Source organism: Condylura cristata, unplaced genomic scaffold, assembly GCF_000260355.1.
Source record: "Condylura cristata isolate star-nosed mole 26May11 unplaced genomic scaffold, ConCri1.0 scaffold00008, whole genome shotgun sequence".
Classification (NCBI taxonomy): Eukaryota; Metazoa; Chordata; class Mammalia; order Eulipotyphla; family Talpidae; genus Condylura; species Condylura cristata.
The window spans coordinates 23656131-23682433 of record NW_004567109.1 but is presented as its reverse complement, the minus strand read 5'-3'; the positions used below and the strand labels follow the sequence as shown (position 1 = coordinate 23682433).

The 26303-nt window shown below is 52.2% G+C and overlaps 2 protein-coding genes across 4 annotated transcripts; both read right to left on the bottom strand.

Annotated features, from left to right (window-relative positions):
• Nucleotides 1-144: 144 nt before the first annotated feature.
• On the bottom strand, nucleotides 145-5444 carry DPH2 (DPH2 homolog (S. cerevisiae)). The gene is made up of 6 exons (XM_004678905.2): nucleotides 2985-5444; nucleotides 2699-2811; nucleotides 2233-2456; nucleotides 1364-2041; nucleotides 1105-1281; nucleotides 145-1025 (listed from the first exon to the last, which is right to left on the bottom strand). Exons 1-6 carry the CDS (start codon nucleotides 3129-3131, stop codon nucleotides 901-903), a joined length of 1464 nt encoding a protein of 487 aa, XP_004678962.1. The 5' UTR covers nucleotides 3132-5444; the 3' UTR covers nucleotides 145-900.
• A 90-nt stretch (nucleotides 5445-5534) lies between these two features.
• IPO13 (importin 13) lies at nucleotides 5535-25673 on the bottom strand. Of its 3 annotated transcripts, XM_004678904.2 has the most exons (20): nucleotides 24814-25673; nucleotides 22409-23145; nucleotides 16615-16755; nucleotides 16367-16508; nucleotides 16094-16260; nucleotides 15782-15902; nucleotides 15548-15695; nucleotides 14950-15131; nucleotides 14822-14848; nucleotides 14505-14639; nucleotides 14195-14338; nucleotides 12821-12901; nucleotides 11961-12098; nucleotides 11675-11771; nucleotides 8842-8894; nucleotides 6661-6727; nucleotides 6515-6573; nucleotides 6279-6368; nucleotides 5799-5980; nucleotides 5535-5708 (listed from the first exon to the last, which is right to left on the bottom strand). In XM_004678904.2, exons 1-20 carry the CDS (start codon nucleotides 24895-24897, stop codon nucleotides 5612-5614), a joined length of 2892 nt encoding a protein of 963 aa, XP_004678961.1. In that variant the 5' UTR covers nucleotides 24898-25673; the 3' UTR covers nucleotides 5535-5611. The 3 variants fall into 3 exon arrangements, with proteins under 3 accessions (XP_004678961.1, XP_012577761.1, XP_012577762.1); XM_012722307.1 differs by lacking the exons at nucleotides 6661-6727; nucleotides 8842-8894 and having other exon boundaries at nucleotides 24814-25542; XM_012722308.1 differs by lacking the exons at nucleotides 5535-5708; nucleotides 5799-5980; nucleotides 6279-6368; nucleotides 8842-8894 and having other exon boundaries at nucleotides 24814-25547.
• Between the last annotated feature and the right edge of the window lie 630 nt (nucleotides 25674-26303).

Sequence of the window (26303 nt, the reverse complement as noted above, 5' to 3'; positions counted from 1 at the left end):
CTGTTGCCCTGAGTGGTAATTGTCTATTTAATTGTCCCTTTATCAAACTTCATTGTGAGGACAAAAATCCTGTCAAACATAACTCAGATCTCTGTCTAGAGAACCTGTGCAGGACCTGAAGTTTTTGATGAATAAAAAGAAACAAAGGAGAAAAAGTCTCTGTTTTATTCAAGTTTTCTGTGTTCTCCCTGAGAACAAATCAAAGTCAGTGCAGACCCATCCAATTCCAACAGAACTTTCCATGATGGACATGTCTGACAGCTGTGTTACCCCTCATGTGGTTATCTGAGTGCTGAAATGTGATTAGTGTGGCTGAAAAACTGAGTTTTCAATCTTAGTGTAAATTTATCTAAAAAGAGCCACATGTATCTAGTGGGAGCACTTTTGTCCCCACGGAGGTCACTGTCAATATCTGGAAACATTTTTGGTTACCACAACTGGGTAAGAGTATTACACTGGCATCTATACACATGCACCGGACAGCCCCTCTCAAGAATGATTTGGCCCCAAATGTCAATAGTACCAAGGTCGACAAACCCTGGTCAACAATTTCTAGAACCTGCCTTTGAAAGGACAGACCCTTAACTGCACAACAGGACCTGTAACTGGCCAGAGGCACAGGCTGCTCCCAGGAAGACAGATGGGCCCAGTGGCTTCAGGAAAGACCCAAGTCAATCTCCATCACTCAATTACAGGCATTCACTAAGCCAATATGAGCAAAGCTTTGTGCCAGTGCCAGGACAGCACAGAACTGGATCCTCTCCTCGATGAAGAGCTGTCTGCCCTCCCTTCATCCAGGCTCCTTCAAGGATCCTGGCAGAGAGGTGAGGTTGGTGCAGGGGACACTAAAGGTCTTAGCAGCGATTCTAAGTCCACCTGTGTCTCTGCCCCCACATGGTATCAGCTGCTTCCTTCATCCTCATAGGCGATGGCAATCCCCCGTCTTCCTCTCACGGCGCCTGTCACTGGTGTTTGGCCCAGGCAGGGTTGTAGCCCTTGCCAGCTCCGAGAACTAAGGAATGAGGCTGCCGAGAAAGGGGTTGAGACTAAGTGGGCTGAATCCAGGAGAAGAGTTCAGCTGGGGGTGGAGAATTTGCACTTTACCTGCAGGACTGCTCTCAATCATTTCCAACTGAGGTCTCTGGGTCAGGGCTGAGCATCCAGGGTCCTTTAATGGTTTCCAGGCAGGTGGGGGTCGGAGCTCCCCAGTAATGAGCGACACATCTGGGGTGGCCCATAGTTCTGAGTCAGGTGGCGGCAGGGGCACATGGAAGGGAGAGCCTGAGAGGGAGAAAGAGGATCCATGGTGGTCCCTATTCCACATTCCCAGCACTGTGGGTTCAGGCAGTGCCCCACCACTCACCAGGCAGTAAGTCCGCATAATGTGTGAGGTAGGGAGCCAGGCCTGGAGGTGGCCAGGCGGGGTTGCAGGCTGCTTCCAGTTCACATGGTGCCAGTACAGGCCGGAAGAATCCACCAGAAGACTGGGGGGCTAGGGTACTCAGAGGACAGGCCAACAGCACAAAGACATCCACCTCAGGAAAGTTAGCAAGTTTGGCAGGCGTGGGCCGACCCAAGGCCAACACATAGCTACGTTTGCCAGCAGCCTGAGTCAGCTTCTGCAAGTGTGCCAGGGCCTCACGGTGTCGGGCCACACCTAATGTGCCTGCCAACAGCCCAACCACACGGGCATCTCTGGCCTTCTCCACCAGATAGTGTCTACGTGCTCTGAGGCGCCCAGCTCGGGCACCCTCATCCTGAGTCCGCCCTGTGTCTGGGCAGCAAGAAAAGAAGTGTTGACCTGGTGCCCAGCCCAAGAGCAGCTGGCTCAGGTCTGGGCTGAGGTCAGGGCTGGCCTCAGAGCCCCCCACATAGAAGGCACCATACTCTTCCAGACGCCGCCCTGAAGCCAGTGGGAAGCGACGTCCAAAACGCTCCAGGAGCTCGAGGCCTGGGTCGTGGGAGCCCACTGGCAGGGGAAGAGCTGGGCTGGAGACAAGCAGGTCCTGGTACCGTGGACGCAGAAGAGTGGCCAAGGGCTCTGGAAGAAGGAGGTGGTGTCAGAGTTGAAAGCTGGGAGGCAGGAGTCCCCCCATCCCAAGAGACCAACTATGACCCAAAAGCAAAGACTAGGTTCAAGCCCATTACAAGAGCTCTATGCCAGCATACTGAGATGGAGAAGATAGGGCACAGGTGGTCCACCCTTTCTGCATGTACAGGCAAACCCCTCACCCAGAGCATGGGCACAGGCCGGCTCACTCAGCAGCACCACAGGGGCAGTGGGGTCTGGGTTCTGGGCCTCAAAGGCCTTGGCGCAGAGCTCCAAGGCCACAGAACGTTGACCAAGGACGAAGGCGACAGGTAGTGGACGGGCTGGAGGACTTAAGCAGGCAGGGCCAAAATGCACAAGGGCCTGAACTCCAGCTTGTTCAGCACCCAGCACGTCCACACAGCAGCTGCAGAGGAAAAACCATCAGTGAGAGGGATTCTCCTCAAGAGAGCTGCTGTCATCAATAGCAAACATGGTCAGTAGGAAAACGATTTGATAAAAAGACAGCCCGTTAAGGGAGCTAGGTGTCAGGAAAGGAGACAACGCAAAGAAGAAATACATGGATTGGGAGCAGATACTACCAGAAGAAGGAAACACCATAAGCCCTGGACCCCTCGACCTACCCCACCCTCAAGCTCAAGTTCACACCTGCCATAAGCCGTGTCCCCCAGAATGAACATCTTCGACCCCGTGAGCTCCTCCAGTCGTGCGGCTACGGTCCTAGCATCTCCCAGCAGCTGATCAGGGAACTGTAAGGCTACCTAAACGTATAAGCGGCGGAGTCAAGGACACTTCCCCGCCGAGGGTCTCTTCAAGGAAAGCCTTCCCGGAGTCGCTAGTTACACAACCTTCAAGCCCCTCACCCAACTCTGTCACCCCATTCTCCCACGATACCGATCCTCTGGGCGATCAACCCTCCCTAAACTGCTCTCACCCGTTGACAGTCCAGGTCGCGCACAAATACAACGACTCGATCCAGCTCGTACACTCGGTCCAGGTCTGCGAGAGGGGTGGGCAGCCCCGCGGCGCCCGCCTCTCGCTGCATCACCGCCTCCGCGGGGCTGCTGAACGTAGACTCCATGAGGCACTGACTGGGCGGCGGGAAACAGCTGCAGGTCCTCCGAAGCAGCCCTCAACGGGTCAGACGGGCTCCGGAGATTCGCCGCCGGTCCGAAGGCGAAGCGGCAGTCTGAGGCCGGCGGGCCAGCGAACCACCAAGCCAAACACGTTAACCCACCACCCACGAGCCCGCAGGCAAGACCACTTCCGGGTTCCCGTGGCGCGGCCGACGGCAGCCTGACCAATCCTAAGCAGGCGCAGCTCTCGCCCTCCAATCCTCGACAAGCCTCCGAGAGCACCAATGCGCTGCCTGAGCCCGAACGGAACTGTCGCAGAGGAAGGCACGGTGGCTTCTGGGTGTTGTAGTTTTCCAGCCTGCCCTCCCCGCAGCGACTTCTGCGGCTCACTGCATCAACCCGTGCGTCCTCAGAAGCACTGACACTCCAGTTGAGCAGAAGCACTGACACTCTAGTTGAGCAGGTCCTGTCCGCTGGATACTGTTAGGCACTTAATGTGCATCTTATCATGTGGCAGGTAGCACTCCGAAATTTTTAATTCAAGTGCCAAACTGGGCATGAATATTAAGCTCAGCCACTTAAGGACTTGCTTAGAATCTTAGGAAAGTTACCTACGGTCGCTAAGACTATTTCATCTCTAAATTGGGGTTCTAACATTAGTACTCCTAATAGGATTGTTGGGTGACATAAATTTAGTCATCAGACTTGCACATCACATGTACTAGAAGCATTCACCATTATCCTCACAAGCAATCTGATCAATCAGGCAAACATTGAGAATTGACTGTTCAAGAGCCGCCACCACACTACTAGAGTAGTTGATGGTCTTTGGAGTAAGAATTGCCCTGTTTTAGGCAACTATAAACCGGAAACATTCTTCAGTGGGGAAAGGAGGAAATTAGATCAAAACAGGGGTGGGAGGAGCACCAGGGACTACGGTGATGGTACACGGTTGAATTGCTGCTGGGAATTTCTCGGGACTATACACAATATAACAACATACATTGTATGTACGTGAAGAATGATGTAAAAAAAATAGACAATAAAAATAAGCTAAAATGACAATAAAAATACTATACACAGAAAAAGAAAGAAAAAAAGAATTGCCCTGTTTTACAGTTCAAGAAACGGTTCAAAGAGGCTAAACACCTAACGAGATACAGCAAGTCAGTGGAAAATCACTATCTAACCAGCTCTGATATCAGAAGTTGGGCTCTAGGGCCTTCCTTCTCCTAGCTTATATGTTACATTTAGTCATGGGGTGGGGGTGGTGAGACATCTGGGAACATCATATAGGAAGACTAAAAGTAGGTGACACATCTCCACATACCCAGAAGTGAGAAATCAAGAAGGTGAGAATGAGACCAAGGAGGAGTAGGGGAAAGGGGCCAGGGTGGCCTCAGATGACCGATGAGAGTGAGATGATACTGGTTGTTATGGGAAGAGACTGAACAAAGAGGAAAAATGGAGAGCACAGAATTTGTGCAAAGACTGGGAAAAAAACAGGCAGGAGTGGGGCTAATGTGGCAGCAACTAATTCTCCTATCATCTCCAAGGACACACACAGACACTCACGGATGGAAGCGAGGAGAGCCTACTCCTGCTTCAGAGCTTACTAAGGGGAAGTCTGGGGTGCCTGTGAGCCAGTCCAGTGGGACTGTAGCTGACCAACAGGAAGGAAGGGAATCCTGCTAAAGGAGGAGACAACAGCAGGAGGGGAGCTGTCCCTGGTCCTGACCAAGCTCTGCCCATCCTGTGCTGGTCAGATACCACAGAGGTGGCAGCTATGGGTGTGCAGACAACATGAGGTAGCACCGTCCTCTTCCTCTGGGAGCTGCAATACCTCCTTGCACACATGCTTAACCCTGATTTCTATACCTCTCTACAATCATGTAAAGTGCCTCCATAACTTCACACCTGAAACCCATCCTGGAACTCAAAGCCACACTCCATTTCTTCCCTCCCAACTGGACCCAACCCCAGCTCCCTTCCAGCCCAAGGTCCCCTGTCTAGAAGTCTCCCATTCCCATTAGAAATGAAATTTTATCCAGCCACTTCCCTCACAGGTCCCATGCTCCCAGCTTAGCACAGTAGTGACAGACTAAGTTAACCTTTGTTCAGACAAAACAAGACAAGGCAGAACTAGGGGCTCAGTACTCGAGACTGTTGATTAACAGTGGGATGGGAGGTAGCAATCTACATTCTCACCTCAAGGGCAAAGGCAGCATTCTGCATGGCTTCACCCCAGATGGCTCAGTTACCACAGTGCCTTTCCATCACAGGAACTAGAACTTATTCCCACCCTTCCCTACCAAAGCCTGGCTCCAAGTATCCTCCCATCCTTCCCCCAGGCCTTCTGGGGTCACCCAGTTAGGTGGTGGTAGCAGTGGAAAGGAAGAGAGACAGTGTTGTGGTGAGGGTCTAGGTTTACTCTTTGGGGAGGAGAGGGGGAGAGGAGGCGGCATTGGTGGGACAGGGATGCCCCTCAGTAGTCAGCTGTGTAATCTGTGCCATGCAGCCCCCTGCACAGCAGTGTGAACTCCTTCACCATCTCCTTCACCCGCCTCTTGTTCACTCGCTCACTGAGGAGGGAAGGGAGAGCCAGTTAGCCTCATTTACCATCATTGCCTCTTCCTCCCTACCCAAGCCCAGACCCTGCTGGCTCTGCTCACCGAAGGATCTGCTGGCTGAAAGTGTCCTTCTGTTCAGGGCTGAGGCGGGCAGAAGGAAAACCAGGTGGCTGCAGAGCCTCCTTGATCCACATGCTCAGGAGGCTGAAGCAGTGTTTGTTCAGGGCAAACAGGATGTCAGCAAAGCAGTCCATGAGGCTGCGCGAGGCCTGGCCCCCAATGGCCTGAAGGAGACAAGTTCTCAGCACACCAGGGCTTTCCCCCTTCTGCAGTAAGAGTGTCTAGGCAACCGCCCCCCTCCCTTCACCTCCACCCGCGTTCCTTAGTCAAACCATGTATCACAAGTGAGTACTGCTTTTGAAAACCAACTGATCCTCAAGCAGCTCTACAACTTTCAGACATTTAATTGAGGAAAAACAGAATTAGAGAGCTATGGAACCAAAGGTTCAAGCTTCCGAGAAGGGCAGCTGTGTCAGCAGGGCACGTGACCCAACCCCCACATACCCCACCTGCTCTTCTCACCTCCAGCACTGCTATGAGCAGCACACGGCCATCCTCCTGCACCACCTTTCCCACAGGTTCTACTTCCCCACACCGAGGCAGCAGCTCTGTCTACAAAGAATAGAGAGGCCCATCAGCCCCAGCTCCTTCCCCACTTCCCCCTAGCAACAAGACCTACACCCCCATCACCCCTACCCTCTGGTGCAGGGGCAGGATAGGGCTAAGTAGAGGGCAGCAGGGGTCAGCACAGGACTCACAAAAAAGCCACAGGAGGCCTTGACAGTAGGAGCCTCGGGAAACTTGAGGGCCAGCACAGCTGTGGAAGAGGCAGAGGCAGATGAGATGGGGCCTAAGGATCCTCCCATGAGGGCCCAAGCCCACCTGTCCATCTAGCCCCACTTACCGCACTGGAACACAGCTTTGACATCCAATCGTTCACACAGGAACAAATCTGGCTTCCGCTTCAAAGCCTGCAGGAGGTGGTGCTGATAAGCCCAGCCCCAGCCAGCTCCAAGGACCAACCCCCCACTCACCTGCCACCTCAGGCCCCAACCTCAACCCCAACCTCACGCATCATAAGTAGAGGCTGCCAAACTCAGTGACCCAGACATCTCTTGGGGATGCGGATCACCCCAGAGTTCAGTAGGTTGGAAGCGGAGCAACCGAGGGCTATTGTGCACAGGGATGTGCACATGCAGGCACAGATGTATCTGGAGAGGCTGGAGGCTCACAATGCAGGACGCTTGGGGCCCAAGTCACTCCCTGAGCAAACACCGTCCCCTCTCCCCTCCAGCAGGGCCAGACTTCTTGCAGGCTCCAGGCAGCCAGCAGTGACTTCACTTTGATTCCCAGTAGTTGAGGCCCCTGGGCTTGTTGACAGGGCAGTAGGAAGCAGAGATGATGGCTAGATGTGGAGCCCCGTCCAACAGTCCCTCCATGTCCTGCTTGCATCCCTCAGATGCCCTCCAGCTCAGGAAGAGGGAAAGTAGGGTAGGGGCCTTGCAGCCACGGCCCCACTTTCACCCAGGATACCCTGTACCCCAGTCCTTCTCAGTCACACCCAGCCCACAAGCCAGTGCTGCCATGTTGTGGGGGTGTTAGGTGGAGTACAGAGGCAGATGGTCCACCCCAGTGGTACCAGGACATGACTGGCACATCCTCAGGTCACAGGAGATCTCTGCATGGCAGCCTCAGACACTTCTGTTCCCCAGAAGCCTCCCAGCGCACACCACAGACCCCAACCCTCCCGCTCCTCATATACCTCCTACTTCCCCATGTTCACACAAGTACAAACACCCCACATGCACTTTCACTTCAAATGCCATTGACCCTCAAACACACTTCTACCACACCCCTAACACACACACTTGCATCAGCAATGCACCCTCACTACATATTCGCATCCCACACCATGTCCACATACCCACAGCCTCAACCTCCCCAGTTCTCCAGCACATGTGCTCTCCCAACACAGCCACCCACAAATACACACTGGAATTCCCTCACCCCTTCGTCTATCCAAGCCCAGAATGCACTGCCCACCTCCCACTCCTGCACCCCTCCCCTACTACTAGACGGTAAGCTCCAAGGGAGTAAGAACTGTACCCAGCACAGTAGCGAGCACGTATTACACACTTGATACACATTTGTGGAATGATTCATCAAAGAAACATATTTACTTCAACTCACAGGACCCCCCCCAACTCACATGAACCCCTTAATACGCAGAAGCCCCCATCACACTAGCCCATGTTCCCAAAGCACAAAACATACATACCCTCCCATGGACACGGCTAAAACACAATATCCACTCCACCACTCCACCACACGCACTCCCACAGCCCACCCCCGCCGCCACACACACGCGCCAACATTCAAATTGCATCAAAGCCCTCGCACATCAGCAGACAACACGGCACGCATCAGTGCCCAACCTCACCTACACATTTACCCCAAAGCCCAGCACGGAACACACTACTTAGAGGGGCTACGTGATGTCTGTTCCCTTCCCAGCCAAGAGCAGAACATACAACACACACCAAACGCAAACACACCCTAACACCTTGCCGCATGGCGCCAGCACCCCACCTCCCGCAGCGGCCCCGCCTGTCCAGCACCCGACTCTGGGCTCCGCCGCAGCACGCTCCCCTTGAGTCCTCCCTCTGGAGCTCATCCCAGCCCACCTCTCGGCAGCAGGCTGGGGGCACTGAGGCAGGTAGTTCCCGGCAGGAGCACGGGGACAATGAACCCCAGGCTCTTCTACTCCAGCCCTACCCCTAAATTTCTTGGGCACCCCAACTGCACAGGGGCTGCTGGGCACAGTCACACCCCCTCCCTCCCAGCCACACCAGCTCCCTCCCTTTGGGACCAGCCTCCTCCTGGGCTTCGGCTAGTTGAGGCAAGGGGGCACTAAAGGAGGGTGTGGGTTGTCAACTTCCACGGAAACAGATGAAGAAACTCTATTCAACTGAACAGAAAAAAAAATTTGTCAACAGAAAGCTAAAAATAGGCTTAAATTGAATTTCAACATAAGAGAAAGAGAAAGAGAGAGAACAGAACGTGAATGAATAAAACTAAAACACACCTGTGCCAGGAGTTGCATAAATGAATCAACAATATCAGGATGATCCCTGGGCCCTAAAATATAATAAAGATGGAACTTAAGAAAAAATTATACAAACAGCAACTCAACCTCATATAGTTATGTGGGACTGAGAGCCTGCAGGGAGACAGCGTGGGGGCACATGAGCAGCAGGAAGCAAGATAAAGAAACAAAACATACAAAAACCATGAACTGGGAGAAGCCCAACAGAAAGAGACGGCAAAGTGAAGGACGGGCCTGCCCCAGCTCCCTCCCGGGGGCCTTCCACCTACGCCCCACTCCGCTTCAGGCCGGTCTCCCAAGTGATCCTTCGGTGCTCGAGCAATGCTGGACTCCACGTAGCTGAAGAACAGCCCCACATGCCTGCTGTGGTCTCCAGCAGGCTGGGGTGGCACTACACTGCTCCCTCCACGTCCCGCCCCATCATCAGCCATGGAAGACAGGGCAGAGCTGGCGGGAGTTCAGTCTGGGACCCCCTTTGGAGGCTTGGCTGAAGGCCCTGAAAAGGCCACGGTATCAGGGCCTGAGCAGTGTCCCCTCAATTTGATGGCCTTATGGTCTGGCCCAGGAAAGGAATCTATTGGGTCCATTGAAACCAAAGCACTCGTCTTGGGTCAGGCGGGGCCCAATTGGCCTTGGGGACGCTGGGCAAGCCACTGGCAGGATCTTGGAAACTGCATCATGAGGCCAAAAATGAGATCCCCACCCAGCAAAGCCCCTCCACATGGACACCGACTAGCAGACTGCCAGGCTGATGACCAGCTCCCATCATCTGGACACACGAAGAAAGAGGGAAACCAGTCAATGTGTCACCCCATGGTGCAGTGGGAAGGCAGAGCCCAGGGAAGGGGTGGCAAGACTGGGACAGCATAGCAGGTAAGGGGGCCACCCTGTCCAGCAAGACAACCGACAAGCCCAACAAATATGCTATTGGCCCTATTCAGCCTCCAGGTCTCATGACACCTGTGGCAAGGACAAGGCATGCACCTGGAGCTCCTGCCCGGCCGCTTCCTTCCCAGGAGAAGGTGCTGCAGGAACATCTGCCTGAGACACCACTTAGGAGCTGTGTGATCTTGCGCAAGCCACAAACAATTTCCTGACTGTAAAATAGAAGGCAATTGTCCCTGCTTCCTTCTCCAGGCTATGAGGAGCCGGGGATAAAGCCTACCTGCTTCAGATTTGAGTACTGGAAAGTGAGGCCCAATGTGCCCCAAGCCCACGTGCCACTGTAACTGCAGGTTTTACACTCAGCAGTTGCTCCGCTAGCAGTTGCCAGCAGTGAAGAAGGAAGGCTGTGAGGGCAGGAGGAAAGGGAAAGCCTCCTTTCCTCAACAGCTTCTGACACCTGCTCTATGCTGGCTTTCTGCTGAGCACCAGGGATGCAGAGAGAAGAGACCCAACCCTGCCGCTGAGGGGCTAAGATTAGGCAGAGAAACAGACGTGAAAGCGGATTACTGTGTGTCATCAGTGCTGTATCAGCAGCGTGTGCACAGTGCAGCTTCAGCACAAAGTGAGAAGCCCCCAATTCTACCTCAGAGGAGCTTCTGCAAGCCAGTGTGGGAAAGGTATGAAGGAGTGAGACTGCACCCAGCAGAGGGCACAGAGCATTCCAGTTAGAGGACTGGGGCATGGGGTCCAATGGGGCATGGCAAGGAAAAGCCAGGGGGACTGCACAGCAGAGTCACGGGGACAGTGGCAGCAGAGGTCAATGAGAAGCATGCAGGAGCTGCATCTTGAGTGGGGTGATACCCTGAAGTGGTGGGGCAATGAAGGTTATGAGCCAGCAAAAATACTGGGATTTGTGTTTTATAAAGAACATTACATCTGCAACCAATGAGATTATTGTGGTAATCTGGGTGACACCTAACAGTGGGCACTCCGTCAGGAGACGGGCCAGCAGGACTTGTCCCTACCTGAGTATGAGGAGTAGGAGGACAGGTTGAAGAGGACCACGCCCAGGCTTCTCCCTACTTGGAGCCAACCCACGGCCAGGAACATGGGACCAAACACTGAGGATGTGACAGGGAGCATCTGTCTGGCTTGAGCTAAGACCCTGGCTGAGCCTCAGATCAGCTGCAGCCATTAATCCAGTCAGGACTCCTGAGGTCGGAGGAGTCATGTTATTCCTTTTCCAAATTAAAAGTCTGAATTTGACCAGGGAAAATTGGAGCCCCTGCTCCCAACTGCAGACAGAGGGCCACTGTAAACGGGGGGCTGCAGCCATACTCAAAGGCCTTTGTCCTAGAAAGGAATGAGCCTCAATGCAGGGAAAGGAAGCAACACTGTATACTGAATATTTCATTTGCAAAAACCCCAAGCCAGGGAGCCCAAAAGATGCTACTTAAATACTTGTAACAATCCTGACAAATATATGAAATATCCTTTTTCTAGATGGGTTCTGGAAAGGTAAGTGACTTGCCCAAGGTCACACAACTAGTTGGTGGTGATGAGCTTAGAATCTAAGTTTATCTAACTTCAAGGCCCATGCTCTTTCCACTTTTCATGATATACCAAAGAAAGGAGCTAGCCTGGTGCCCCGCAACCCTCAGAGCTTCAGGCCCCACCTTCCCCCACATCCAGACTGGCCTGAGCCCAGCTGGCCAGAAGACATCATTCACTCTCTTATCCACTGCAACCTAAGGTGTCAACTCTTTGTAAGGTAACAATTGTACTGTGCTTAATCCCGTAAATTTCCCGTCAAGTTCCAAGTGCAACTCAGGGGACAGAGGAGAACAGAGTGGGCAGCTTTGGCTCCCCAATTGGGGAAGCAGAGGCAGTGGCAGCGGCAGCAGCAGAACCCCAGGTCAGGACCTACCTTGCTGGAAGAGAGTGAGTGTGACGGAAGTGACGAGCAGGAAGAGGGCCTCGATTGGGGGAAAGTGGGCGGGCTCATGCGCAAAGATGTGGACCAGCTATAATAAAGCAGGGGATACGGTCAGTTGAGCCCTGGCCTTACCAGGACAAGCCAGCTTACCTGGAACGCAAGTGAGGACCCCCGCCAGGGCAGCGATCCACCCTACTCGACCTCCCCACCCCATCCCTGGGACAGATCTCTGTCTAGGACAAAACCTAAACACTGTTGCCCCTGTGAGAAGGCCCACCTGTCGAGTGAGATCAAGAGCTGAGGCCTGGGGGATGGTGCTATACATCCGACCCAGCATCTCACACAGCTGTGGCACCATGGGAGCAAAGTCATCCAGCAACGTCTTAACAGACTTCTCAAAGATAGCACACACGGCCTTGGGAAGAAAGCAAAGGGGTCCATGAAATCGACACTATTTACCATAGCATCAAACTTGCTAAATCGCTTAGCACTTATTCCAAGCACACAGGGAATTATAATTATGTGACTGAGGCGATGCCTGCTCACTACAATGCCAATTGTTATAACATAAAAGTGTAACTAATACATTGTACCACTTAAATTTATACAATGTTATATGCTAAGTGCTTCAATAAAAAATGAAAAAGGCAAGAAAGCAAAGGGAACCTGATCAGCAGATCCCACTGGCTGGAGTAGAATGAGCTCTACAGAGAAGGCCTGATTTCCTGCCCTTGCCATTGCCTGATAACTGTGAAACAAAACAGGTCTACAAATCTGACCCTCACCTTGCAAGGCAAGAGGCACATGATGGAACTTTGTAGCCTAACTCTTGCTACTTACATCTGGAACACTTCCTCTCAGGGAGCAACAACAGTAACAAAAACCTTAATTGAAAAGGGGCCAAAGGTAAGTCTGATGCTAAAGTAGATCCCTGACTGTGACTCAGCCCCAACATCACCGTTGTTCGGTTAAACACCTGTGGTCTGGGAATTCTGAATGGCTTCCCCAAAGGTCCCTTGTACCTAGGGGGTCTTGTCTCTTCCAGACCACTGCAAGCTTAAGTGGGCAGCAACACCTTCCTCCTGCTTCACATCTTAGCAGTCGCCATCAGGGCAGAAAGCAAGGGGCGGGGCTCACCTCTACCACCTGAGCATCATTCAGCCATTTGCTCAGCACCTTCTGGATAAGCTGGAAGACCTGCTGCAGCACCACTACCACCTGAAGACACAGAAAGAAGTGAGGTGGCCCCTCCACTGTCACCCACCCTCATAATAGAGTGTAGGCCAGGAGTTCAAACCTGTACCCTAGACTGCACACTGATGGGACCCTGAGTGGAAGGAATGTATCCCCAGCCCCATGAATGAAACAGAGTATGCTGAATTCTAGGGATCATCACAGAGGAAACCTCAAACTGCAAATAGGGATATTATGAGAGTTTCATAAGATCATTAAAACACAGCATTTTTTAAAAATCACTCACTATATATATTTCTGCTCAAAAAAGCCCATTTAGTGCCAAAGTCTACTGGCCAGTCCCAGCAGAAATGGAGCTGCTGCCTCCCCTGACCAGGCTTTGGTTAGGGAGCAGTGATGGAAGCTTGACTAAGGGCAGGCAATGATGAAGAAGAGAGCAGAAGAGGATGCTGAAGTGGGGGGAAGGCAGGATAATGACGACTGAAGGAGGAGAAGGGTCCTGTTGGAGAATGGTGGTCCGGGCTCGATCTGGAGCCAAAGGGTAACTGGAAGCAGTTGGAAAGTTGAGCAGTGGGTCCAAGATCCTGTGGTTTCTTTTTCTCCAGGAGAAACCCTGGAGTGTACCGAGAATAATGACCAAAGCAGTCCCACATATTTGTACAGAACTTTACAGAAGGCAAAACACTTTCACTCAAGGCCACATGTGCTAGCCAGCACAGCTGGATGAGATGGATGAGTCAGACACTCTGGTGTTCATAGTTTTAAATAAAGCTAAGGGCGTGGACCAGGTCAAACAGCTTTTCAATGCCCTGTGCCAGAGCTTGCCATGCCATGTTACTCATCACACTGCCTTGCAACAATCTGTTTATGTGTATGCCCTCTAGAGTGGGAACAACTCAAAGGCAGGAACTATTATTACATGGGGAGCTTGGAAGCCTCCTCCTTTCCACCAGAGAACAGTGAATGCTGAAGTAGAAGGTTCCATAGTGTTAGTGGTTAAATAGGGACACATCATTATGTCACTTAATAGCTGAAAAATAATGTCAGTATTCCCAGTGGGGCAGAGGAACCACAATGACACCAGCCCAGGTGGGTTGGTAGAAAAAACGGTATCACCCAAGGGCTTGAATGAAACAATGACATTACTCCCTACAGAATGGGCGGCAATGACAAGGTCATCATGGGGGCAGAGGACCAAATGTAGCATGCCCCACAGGTACAGGGCAACAATGGCAATATTACTCTTAGAGTTGGGGGAGTGACAGTGACATTCTTGCAGAATTTAGGGGTGGCAATGACAATGACAACATCACCCACAGGGTTGGGTCCCTGCGGCACTGGTAACTTCCGGAACTCAGAGCCTTCATGATCATCCTCATGATGACTGACATCCAGCGTGGTGAAGAGGTTGGAGAGAAGCCCCAAGATGTGGACAATGGCCAGCTTGTTGGAGGGATTAGGCTAAAGGGAGAAGAGAACCAAAGTCTAGATCTCTCAGCCCCAGCTTGGTCCCCCAACCCCACCCTTCAGCAGCTAGAGCCCATATAAAGGGGAGCTGCAGAATCCCACCCATGTTCTATGTCTCCCCCGCCCTAACCCCCTCCCCCCCCCACATCAAGTCACTCACTATCTCCTCTGCCAGCTTCTCCAGTTGCTGGATATAGGGCGAGATGAGCGAGTGTAGGTTCTTAAGGATCTCTTCTACCTGCAGAGCTGACAGCAGGAAGCCCAGTGCCTGCATCAGCCACATGCACTGGCTTGTCTGTAGGACAGAAAAATGAAGGGTCAGTCTTGGACATATATAATTGTGGGTCAAAAGAATGAATTTCCTGAGGAAGTTTCCAGGAACAGAGAATAAAAGGCAAGAGGCAGGGGAAGATAGGACATAGGACTTCTGCAGAGTCCCACTATACCAAGGAGCCCCCTAGAAACTTATGAGCTTACCTTGTGGATCTGTTTCATCAGCACATCCTGGGGAAAAGAGGAAGGAACATGGTGTCAGGAATACGGTATATTTCAGTGCAGCGCAGTGTATACCCTGAGGCCCAGCTCTACCTAGGGTCCCTGCATACCTGGGAGACAGCCACGATGTTAGCAGCATAGGGAGGCAGGTCATACTTGCATTCTCGGCAGATCTTCTTAAGGGTGGACACAGAAGAGACAGAGAGCTCGGGGTTGCCTAAGGCATGCAGTACGAGGGGGAGAACGCTGTTGATCATGACAGGGTGGTCAGCCAGCCACTCAGACAGCGCTCCTGGAGAAGAGGGAGGGAGGTTATCTGAGGCCAGCCAGGCTGGCTTTGTACCAGGTCCCTGTGAGGCAGGCAGACAGACTTCTTGGCAGGGTCAAGTTGCAGCCCCAGTACAGAGCAGTGCTCATTCAGAAGAGTGATGGCAAATATGCATGCAGATGCCCAAACATGAGCCTTACAGCTGAGAAGCGGGAGAAAGGTATTCAGTAGAGGCCTAGAATTTCTGTCCATTGGCAGTGAACTAGCTTCACCAAACTGCAACACTGTGCGTGCCAGGACAGTCGGTTGATCATAATACTGACATACATATGGGCAGGTGTGTCTCTCCCATTTTGGAAAGAGCCCAGCAGGCTGGCTGTGGCTGTGGCTAGGTGCCTGTGGCCCTGGGAGTATATTTATGGGTGTGTGCTAGGTCTCACCAATGGTGAACATGACAGTGTCCGCCAGCTGCACGTTGCTGATGCTGATCCGTGGGATGAGGCCAATGAGCCCAGGCACCACATCAGAATAGTTGACATCGATGGTCTCTGCGATGGATTGGAAGCCATACAGCAGAGCTTCTGTGTGCTGGGGAAAGAAGGTACCACTGGCTTGGCCAACGAGGAGAGTGGGACAGGTCTGGGAGGGCTGAGGGACTCAGGCTTGGGAGATACCTGCCAGGAGTAGGGCTCCTCTGAGCTGGTAAGCAAACGGCCCAGCTTGTCATAGAGGTTGCTGAGCAGCTCGGCCCCCAGCATCTCATAGACATACATGAGCGTGTCTGAAATGTCCACCCTGAGAAGCAGATGAAGGCCTTACACACTACCTGAACCCTGCAACCAAGCCCAGGAATCCACCCCAATACCCATAGAGCCCTGAAAAAGTGCCTAGAAAATAGAGAAAGTTGGCCTTGGGCCCCTCCCCATCACTTTCTTTATTATTTCAGGACTCCATTTAGAGCTGGAATTGGCCCGTGCCACCATCACCTGTAAATTCGAAACTGCTCCTTCTCATCTGAGGACCAGAATCCATATTCCTCATCAGAAGGGAATTGGGCCTTGTGTAGAAGCACATCTACTAGCTGGAAGTAGACTGGCCGGTATACCTGCTGGTACACAGCCTGCTTCTCTGCCTCAAAGGACAGAATGTCATCCTGAGAGAATTAAGGAAGAGAGTCAGCCATGTTGCTAGCAGCCATACAAGCCTGTGGCCCACCTAATTCGTCATAACCCAGTCCCACAGAGGTCACACAGACATACCTGCAGTGTGTACCAGAAGGTGAGGGTCAGGGAGCTGGTGGTCTCATTGACAGGATAGTGGCCGGGGATGCCCGTGCAGAACATGATCATGTTGACAAGGGCCAGGAAGCTCTGCCAGTGCTCCACTTGGTCCAGCAGGGCCCTGACAGGGAGATGACAGAACAAGATCACTCCACCTCCCCCAGGAGGGCTCTGTAGCCACCTCTTAGAGTGCCCTGCTACCCACCCCCAGCTGTCCCACTCCTCACCGAGAGTGGTTTTCTCCGAGGGCCACAGCAATGCGACAGATGCCATGGGAGGTCTCCATGTCCCCATTCTGCACTGCCTGCCGCAATTGATCCTGTAGTCCAAGCACGAGTGGGATGAGTTTCAGGAGTGTGTTCACATACCTGCAGATGTGAGATGAGATCCATCAGAACTGTCTACTCATTCCCCACCAGCTTCAAGAGAAAGACACATTCTCCATGTTGTCTATCAAAACACCCCGCTACACATCAAATCCCGAACAGATCAAGGTCTAAGAGCAATTTGATGATGTCCGTGTTTTGAAGAATCTTAGGTCAGAAATCTCCAGAACTTCAGGAAGGAGCATGAGTTTAGTGTTATAAGTTGAATTGTGTCCCTCCAACAGGACTCAGAATCAATATTATAATTAACTATTTTGATGAGGTATAGAGAGGGGGTGTGGGGGAGAGGCTAATACATATAGCTGATATCCTTATAAAAAGACATCCATCTAAAGACAGACCTAAAAGGAGAATAAAGTGTGATGATAAAGGCAGGGATTGTAGTTATGCAACTGCAAGTGAAAGGTTGCCCCAAACCACCAGAAGCAAGGAAGGTTTCAGAGGGAACCGATAACCTGATTTTGGATCTCTGGCCTCCACGTCAATGAGACAACAAGTTTCTGTGTTTAAAGCTCTTCATATACATTTGCCACTCTAATGTAGAAGAGTCAGGAAATGAGCTCAGTCAATGTTATGGAAGACTGGAAAGGATGGGAGACAGAAGAGTTAATGCAGGCTAGCCTTGTTAAAGACTTTAAAAGGTGGCCATGGCTTCTGAGAGCATCAATCCCCACCTTTGACTCCATCTCCTACCATCAATCTTAATGCCTCCCTGTGGCTACAGAGAAACAAATGATGACGTGAGACTGCTAAGAAGCAAAACAGACAGGACTTGATGACTGACTAGGCGTGAGGATGGGGAAGCGCCAAGGACCATTCTCAGGTTACTAGCTAAACAACTACAAAAAGATGTGGAGCTATGTGCTGAGACCTGGAGGGAGAGCGGAACAAATGAGATGAGAGGCTGGAAGGTGATAAGTTCAGTATCATCTTGAATCAAAGGTGTCTGGGGAGATATGCAAGTAGAGCTGTCCAGAGAGTTGGATATAAAAGCCCAAAGCCCAGCAGAAGCTAGCGCAAGAGACATAGATTTTTGGAGTCATCAGCAAAGAGCTAGTAATTGAAGCTATGGGAATAGATGAGAAATGCTGAATAAGAGAAAAGAGAAGGCTCATGTTAGAGCACTGAAGCACAGTGATCCCTAAAGGAGGAGCAGAGGAAGCAGTGGACAAAGGGGATGGAGCGAAGGCTAGTTCCTTTCCACTGGGCCCCGCTACAGACTGCTTTGTGAAGATCAGACTAAGGAGAAGTGATACTCTCAGGGGGGTCAGATGCTTGGGACCTCCTGCTGTCAGTCAGCATGACTACAGCAATCTATGGAGCAGGGTATGAGGGAGGGGAGGACAATGCAGATTTGTCCCAAGCAGGCTGCTAGGCAGGTATAGCACAACCTGAGGGGGAGGGGGATGCAACCAGTCCGGGATACTGGCTTCCTCAACAAGTCTCATCCTGTGGGACAAGGCGTTCATCCCAGGATACCCCAGCTCAGAGACAGCTCCAGAGGGTGCTGCCTGGAGACAGCTGGATAGCTTCGGTCTCATGACCCTGACACAGGCTGCACCACCAGACAATGGGCACCTTCAGGCCAGGCTCTGGGACAAAGAACAGGGGCAGAGCCAGGGGCCATGGCCTGAAAGCAGCTGAAAGTACCCAAAACATCCCCACTGTATTCTGAGGTTTCTTCACACCTGCCATAGTTCAAGCACACAGTAGGGACTCAATGAAAGTTCTTAATTTGTCTTACCTGAGTCTCACAGTAGGCTAAATCTAGAAAGGCTCAGAGTATTACTCAAGATTCTAGCTTCAGAGACAATCCCTTACACTGCTATAGGTCTGCTTCTTTTTTTTTCATGACACAACCTGAATGTCCCCAAAGGATCTAAGCAAATCTCAGCCCATATCTCAAGTCCTAATAGAAGGTCGCAAGAGCATGTCTAATTCACCTCTCTCCTTCTGGCCCTACTGAAAAGCTTTCCCAGGATTAAGAACATATTTCAGAAAACTTTATTTTCAAAGGAACAAGAGCCAGGCAAGCAATAGCAGTTGAGATGTGGCAAGAGCTGACGTGAGTGGAAGGGGAGGACCCATGTAAGGACACCTGGGGAAGGCAGTGACTGGATGACCCCAGAGTAAAGAACCACTTCAATGCCTTTCTCAAGTCAATGCCTTTCTCTAGACAGAGTAAGACCTAAACTGACTCTGGGCTAGTATAACCCACAGGGGAACTCCTGCCAAGCCAACTTATACCAGAAGTCTCATTATGTCATTTTCTCTGCTTAAAATCCCATAATATCCTACCACCTGGCACCTATGCCTGAATTCTGTGGTAGACAGAAGAACATGTCTGAGGCCCCAGAGATTTCTAGATTTGGGGGAAGAAGACAGAAAGGATGTTTAGGACCATGGCTGACACTGGGTTCAGGAGTCCTGGCCCTAGCTGGTCAGCTCAAGCAGCTGGGGCAGGGCTGCTGGGACTTACTGGCTGCCACTCAGTGAGCTCAGCCCAGACCTGCAATTAGAGCTCAGGGAGCAGAGCTGAGAAAATGGGGAGAGTTGCTAAGCAACAAAAGGGGGATGCAGCCAATGGGCGCCGAGGAGGCTGTGGATTCCCTCACTGACTCCTTGCAAGCCTGCTCATTCGTACAGAGAAGAAGCATCAATTACCTGCCAAAGCCCTTGAGGCTGGCTGGGAGGTAGACCTGGGCGTCTCAAGGGATACCTCACATCACCTACCACTGGCCCTTGCCAGCTCCCCTTAGCCACAAAGTGTATGCCCCTAGCCAGTTTATGCGTCAGTTATCAAGAAAGGCTTGATTTGGGACTTGGCATTCACCTAAGTTAGGAAACCAGGGAAAAGGGATCACAATAATTCCCAATGTAACCAATACCAAATAATAGCAACTGCCTTCTGTGGAGGGTCTAAGAGCCATGTTAAACCTTCCCCACAGGCCCTCCCTGGTGGCGCAGCGTTTTGGTTAAAGCACAGCACTGAGAGGCATAAGCCACTTCCACATGAGTTCGATCCCCGCCTGCCCCGGAGGAGATCCACATGGCGAGGCAGACCTCTCCTGACCTGCCCGCAGCTCCCTTCAGCAGTGTACTTTGTCGATCTGCCTGTTCTGCTCCCCACTCTGTCTCTGGTGAAGCCTCGCACCCTCTGCATCTCTGGCCTGTACCCAGTTCTGTACAAATAAATAAATCTTTAAAAAAAAACAACAAAAAACCTTTCACACACATATTTACTTCTTATACCAAAATATTCTTTATAGAATCCTAGGGGCAGGTAATAGGCATGTTATATTGTTTAAACCTCCACAACTCTGTAAGGTTGATATATTTTACCGATAAGAAAACTGAGGCTTGAAAGTGGCTTATTCAAAACCTCAGATCTAAGTGGAACATCTGGGATTCAAACTAAGATGTGACTAAAGCTAAAGATAGAACCTTAACCACACCCCATGTGATCTCTTTCAGTGTTTTTTCCCTCTCCAACTCTGTCTAGTGTTCCTATCCCTGAAATGTCAGTGTCAGGCCTCCATTCTTAACCTTGACAATCCAACTTATACCATAAATGGCATGGTGCTGTTTTCTCTGCTTAAAATCCTTTATCTTTAAATCAAGCCTCACGATGAAGACCAACATTTTAAGCATGACCAACAGACCCTGCATGATCTGAGCTCAGATCTTCAACAAGTGGCCCTTAAATCCTGCTCTCCAATCATACCTACTCACCAGATTTTCTTACACCCTTTCTTTGCTTGTGCTCTTACGCCTGCCTGGAATATCCTTCTCGTATCCATCACCTCCATCTGGTCAACTTTTATGTAACCTTCATGGACATCTCCGTTGTTGCCTCCTCTTGAAAGCTTTTCATACCTTCAGGTTGGCTTGAGTACCTCATCTGGGCTCCTTCAGCCGTCTGCTTTCTCTCTGGGCACATTCATCACATTGCATATATTTGCCTATTCATGAGTTTAGTACACTATAAGCTCCTGATTTACAGCAGTCAACCATTCACCTTTATGTTACCTGTGCTCAGCACAGGGCCTGGCATACAAATAAGCGCTCAGCAAACACACTGAACAACACTTCACTACACTCACCTTCTTTTGAGACCCTGGATGTACCACGGTGCTGCCCACCACAGGCCTTTGCCCCTACTGTAGATCCTGAGGCCAGGAACACTTTCTCCTCCAGTGACTCCTACTTTTCACCCATTTAAAAACTACTGAATGCTACCAAGTGCTGCTCAACACATTGTGACAAGATAAAATGACAGTCCCTATTTTCACAGAGCTGAAGGACTAGCAGGAGAGATAGGCAGTTATTTATAATGAAACTGTTATGGGCTACAAGGGAAAAACACTGAGAGCTCTGAGACAAAGACCAAAATGAGTCTTAAAAATTGGAGAGACGGGCCCACCCTGGTGGCGCAGCAGGTTAAAGCACAGCACAAGGAAGCTAAAGCCACTTCAGCATGAGTTCAATCCCCACCCTGGAGGTGACCCACATCGTGTGGCAGACCTCTCCTGACCTACCTGCTGCTCCCCTCAGCAGTGGACTTTGTCAATCAGCCTGTTCTGCTCCCCACTCTGGTGAATCCTCTCACTGCCCCTGCACCTCTGGCCTGTACCCCAGTTCTGTATGCATAAATAAATCTTTAAAAAAAAAAAAGACTTTTGAGCCTCCCTGGTGGTGCAGCGGGTTAAGTCTCTGCATTATCAAGCTATCACCACCCACTGCAACATGAGTTCAATCCCCTGCCAGGGAGCTGGCCCACATGGCACTGCAGATCTCTCCTGACCTGCCCACTGCTCCCCTCAGCAATGTATTTCAGTCAATCCACCTGTTCTGTTCCCCACTCTGTCTCTAGTGAATCCTCTCACCCACTGCATCTCTGCCTATACCCCAGTTTTTGTGTGTATAAATAAACAAATCTTTAAAATGAAACTAGAGATATCCCTGAGACGGAAGTGAAAAATGAGACAAAGGTGATGTGTCTGATGCATGTGGTGTTAAATGCATGCATGAGGCTGAAAGGACATACAAGAAACTGTCAAGGCTGTGAGAGTAAGAGAGCAAGGAATACCGCATGAGATGAGGCTGGAGAAGCCATGCTGTGAGGCACCTTTGTGAGTTACACTCAGGATCCTGCACTTGATACTAAGAGCAGTGAGGAGGTCGAGGGGTTTTGAGAAAAAACCAGTTTCAACAGATCACGTTGGTTGTTGAGTAGACAAAGAAGGGTCTACAGAAGCAAAATGCTGTAAGCTCTGCAGTAAAAAGGGGAGAAAGATGACGATAGCTTGGACTAGGGTGGCAGCAGGGGAAATGGAAAAAATAGATTTGCAATATGGTCAGGAGCAGAACAGCCAGGACTTGATGACTGATGGGTTGATAGAGTCAAATATTTTAAGTGAATAATTTGTTGGGTGATCAGTAGTTTAATGTCTGTCTCCCTCTCTGAACTGAAAGGATAGGGACCTCGTCTTGTTTGATTCCTTGCTGTACTCCAGCAAAGGACCAGGCATGCAGTAGGCACTCAATTAGTGTTTACTGACCAAATGGATGAATGGATGGATGTGTGGCTGGCCAAACAGGCTGTCCCTCTCCGGGAGGGTGGGGACCAGCTCACCTCTGGGCATCAGGCTGTGAGATGGCATTGACAATGGCCTCCACACTGCTGTCAAAGAGCTCCGAGTCTTGCAGAGCAGCGAAGGCAGCCTGAATGAGCGCCTCACAGTCCTGCAGCGGCACCTCCAGCTGTACCCAGCTGGAAAAGCACTTGAGCACCTTCTGACGCACACAGCTGGGTGAGCTGGGCTGCTGTAGCAGCTGCTCCAGCAAAGGGAAGACAGCCCCACACTCCACTGCCAGGCTGGCCCGCACCAGGCCTTTGCGATACTGGGGCAGGCGGCTGGTCTGAAACTCTTCAGGTAGCACTGTGAGCAGCTCTAGCAGGGCCAGGCAGCGGCCCTGGCCATCCACTGGTGAATCTTCAGCTTGGAAGAGCCGTACCATATCTGCCACAGCACATGGCCAAGCGTCAGGCATCATGCTGAGAGCCAGCGAGGCCAGGGCTACACACAGTCGAGTCAGCACAATCTTGGAGCCACTGGCAAAGCGGGTGATTTGGGTGAAGAGTTGGGCCTTTAGACTTTCATACTGGTCAGTGGGGATATCACTCCAGTATCGAGATATCTTGATGTGCAGGGCACTGGCCCCAAAGTACTGGATCTCGGGCACCTTGTCAGGCTGCAATAGCTGCCAGCTGAAGTGCCAGGCCTGTGGAGACACCTGGGCCTGCATCAGCCACTTCTGAGCCAGGTTCTTGTTCTCAATGTTGGGGTCATAGTAGAGTTGGTGCAGCGCCTGTAGGACAGTACAGGACTGAGCAGATGTTGGCCACTCTGGATCCTTCCAGAGCCCAGAACAGAGGATGAGACTTGGTCTTTCTGACTCAGGGGCTGAACAGAAAGTGAGAGCTCAGGACTCTGCAGTGTTTCCTGGGCCCCGGATCCTGCTGTTATCTTCAAAGCCTAAACCTTGCCCTTGTTCTACCATATTCTTTTCTCTTTATAGCAAAATACTGAGGGTTCAGAGAGTCAAACCTCCATAGGAAAGCAGAAAAAAAGGAGGCTGAGCTCCTCAAAGGGGACATACTTGTGGTAAAGAGCAAAGCCCAGGTGGGAGGAATGGCTCCTCAGGGATGAAGCTAAGCCTGAGAAGAGCACGCAACAACCTGAGTTGATCCTTCCAGGCACAGCTGCTCCCATCAATTTCTATAATTCCATTCAGCTCCCCCCAAGATCATCCCTAGGTCACTCCAGATGCCGGCACCAAAGCCAGTGTGAAACCTGAGTAGGACTAAGACTTTGCCAGGAAGCCCTGGGTCAGAGACATACGAGAGTGGAGGGTGAGAACATGTGAAAGTCTAAAATGCTGGTTCAGAGATGTCTTAGCCTGCAGCCTTGATAAATGCGTCCCCTAGGGCATTCAACTAGCTGGATCCCCACAGTCCCAATTCCATTGGGACTTTACACAGTAAGAAAACAGTAGTTTATCTCCCTGGTAGCACATGGAACAGTGCGCCACCATGCCAACACTGCCTGGTCCTGGAGGGGGTGGAAAAGTGAGGCCAGGACTCTGACCCCCTGAGCAGACACCATACAGGCAGGTTTAGCTCTCTCTGCACCCCCAACAGTAGGTTAAGGCCACTGTCTCTGACAGTTTGGCTCTTCAAGATGCTAGGGCAGGCGGCAAATAGAAGCAGAAGGGATGCAGCCTCACCATTTGGTATGGCAGATAGGAGTCAAGAATAACAAATGACTATCTGGAACCATTCCCTGCTTTCCAGCAGGGTAGCCACATCTCCCCATGCATCCCCTGGGCATGCATTTCTGCATTCCAGGCCTCTGGGGGCAGAATCCAGAAAAGAGCTGGGCAGTGCGGAGGCCTGGGAGGGCCATGGCAGGGAGATATATGGGCAGGTGAGTATGCCAGCTATGAGGCCGCCAGCGGGGCAGGGCCCTTTAGACCCAGGATAAAACAAAGAGGGCCAGCCCTACTTCTGACTGCGCAGGACTGGTTTGTCCTCTGTCCAATGAAGGACCCTGCTCCAAGGAAGAGTGGAAAGATAACCCACACTGTTTTAGTTCCAGATTATTCTGAAACCCTGGATCAACGAAACAGGTCGCCTGGTTCCTGGGACTGAGCTGCAGATCTGCCAAGTTCCTGGTTTCTTACTGCACTCTTATGCAGTTCCTATGAAGCTGGGAAATAGCGAGTTTGGCTGGAGGGCTAAGCCATCAGCATCTTTAGGGATCACCCCAAGACCCTAGCTAGAGTAGCTACCCACAAGGAACATATGTCTAAGGAAAACCAAAAATAGCCCATTAGGACACCACAGCGCTCCTGTCCTGCCTACCCAGAGATAGCAACTGCCAGCAGGCATCCAGCCCAGGCCTGGGCTCTGCCATTAGTGTCAGTCCCCAGAACTTCTGCTCTGTCACTGGAGTGCCCACCCCAGGGCCCTCATACCTTCTCCACGTTCTCCACAGTGAAGTCCAAGGCTGGTGTTGCTCCAGCCCCTGCAGCCCCCGGCTGCTCCTCCCGCCGCTCCATCTTTGCTCCCTCCCCAGCAGGGAGGTGGACCCTGGCCTGACTCCTGCCCCAGCCCTTTGGCTGCTGGCCCCCTGCTAGACCCCGGCTTGAGTGCCCAGGGAGCGGTGGTGTGAGAGGGCGCCCAGGGCGGGCATGGTTGCCGAGGCCTCCCCACCTCGGTTGGGGTGGGGAGCTCGCCAGAGAGCAAAAGGGGTGCTCTTAGGAGACCCACAAGAGGACTGGGAGGAGGGCTCGTCAGTGAGGAGTGCCAGGCAGGGATCCTAGTGGTAGGTCACGGCTCTGTTCCCAGAATCTGTGAGGAGGGAGTCATAGGGGAGGGAGGCCTCTGGGGAATACCGAGTCCCTGGCCCGTGAAGGGTCACACACCCTCCTCTAGGTGAGGTCTCCTGGTCCTATGAGGAGGTCACAGGGGTGGGGGGTGACAAGGGGAGAGAGCGCTTAGCGGGTTACGGAGGCGTCCAACGAAGCGCGGGGGCGCAGCTTTGCGATTCTGGGGCGAAGAGTCCGGAAAGTTGAGGGGCTGTGGCAGGTCCCCTCCTCTCGGCTAGGCCCGCGCTCTTCTCACCGCCGGGAACCGGCCCCGCTACCGCCGCTGCCTCCGCCCCAGTGACTGACAGGCCAGCCGGCCCGGCCGGAACGGGGCGGGGACCTCAGAGAGGCACGGGCTGCCCGGAGCGCCTGTCCCCGGCACCGCCGACTCGGGCGCCGTGGCTCCCCCCCCAGCGCCTGCCCTGGCCCGACCCGGCCGGCACAGCCCGGCACGGCACAGCGGAACTGCGCGGAAACTCATTCCGGGTCCCTGGTCTTGTCCTCGCGCCAGCCTGCGCGCCCCCGAGCAGGCTACGGAGCGGCGCGCCGCTCGAGGCCCCTACCGAGTCAAGGCCCCGCCTCTGTGCACTCTGGGAAATGTAGTCCGTATTGCGCCTAGCTGGAGGGCGGCGCCTTGCGGCGGAGACCTGGAGCACGTGGACGGGGGTGGGGGGCGGGGGTGGTGATCGGCGGAGCGCCGCAGAACCGGCCTACCTCATCCGTCTGGCGCTCGGGTCAGACGCGGGGTTTCGCTGCGAGGCAGCGTCCGAGGAGCACTTGACCTAAGGGAGGTGAATGGAGGTGGGAGCCCAGGCTGAAAGATAAGGTTTGTGTACAGAGTGGGGGTAGGAGAGACAGGTCACTCTTTTGACCTGCTAAGGGTGCAGTCTGGGGTCCACGAGAGTAGCTGTCTGGGCAGAAAGCGTCAGCACCACTTCTCTCTGAGAAGAGAGGGGGCTGGCCGGTGCGCCTCAGGAATTAAAAAGACCTTCGGGACCATCGAGTGAGCAACCAGGAAACTACATACCATGGACAGTGCTCAGAGAATTTCCTATGGCAACTTGTCTTTGTGAGTAATTAGAATAGGAAAGGCTTAC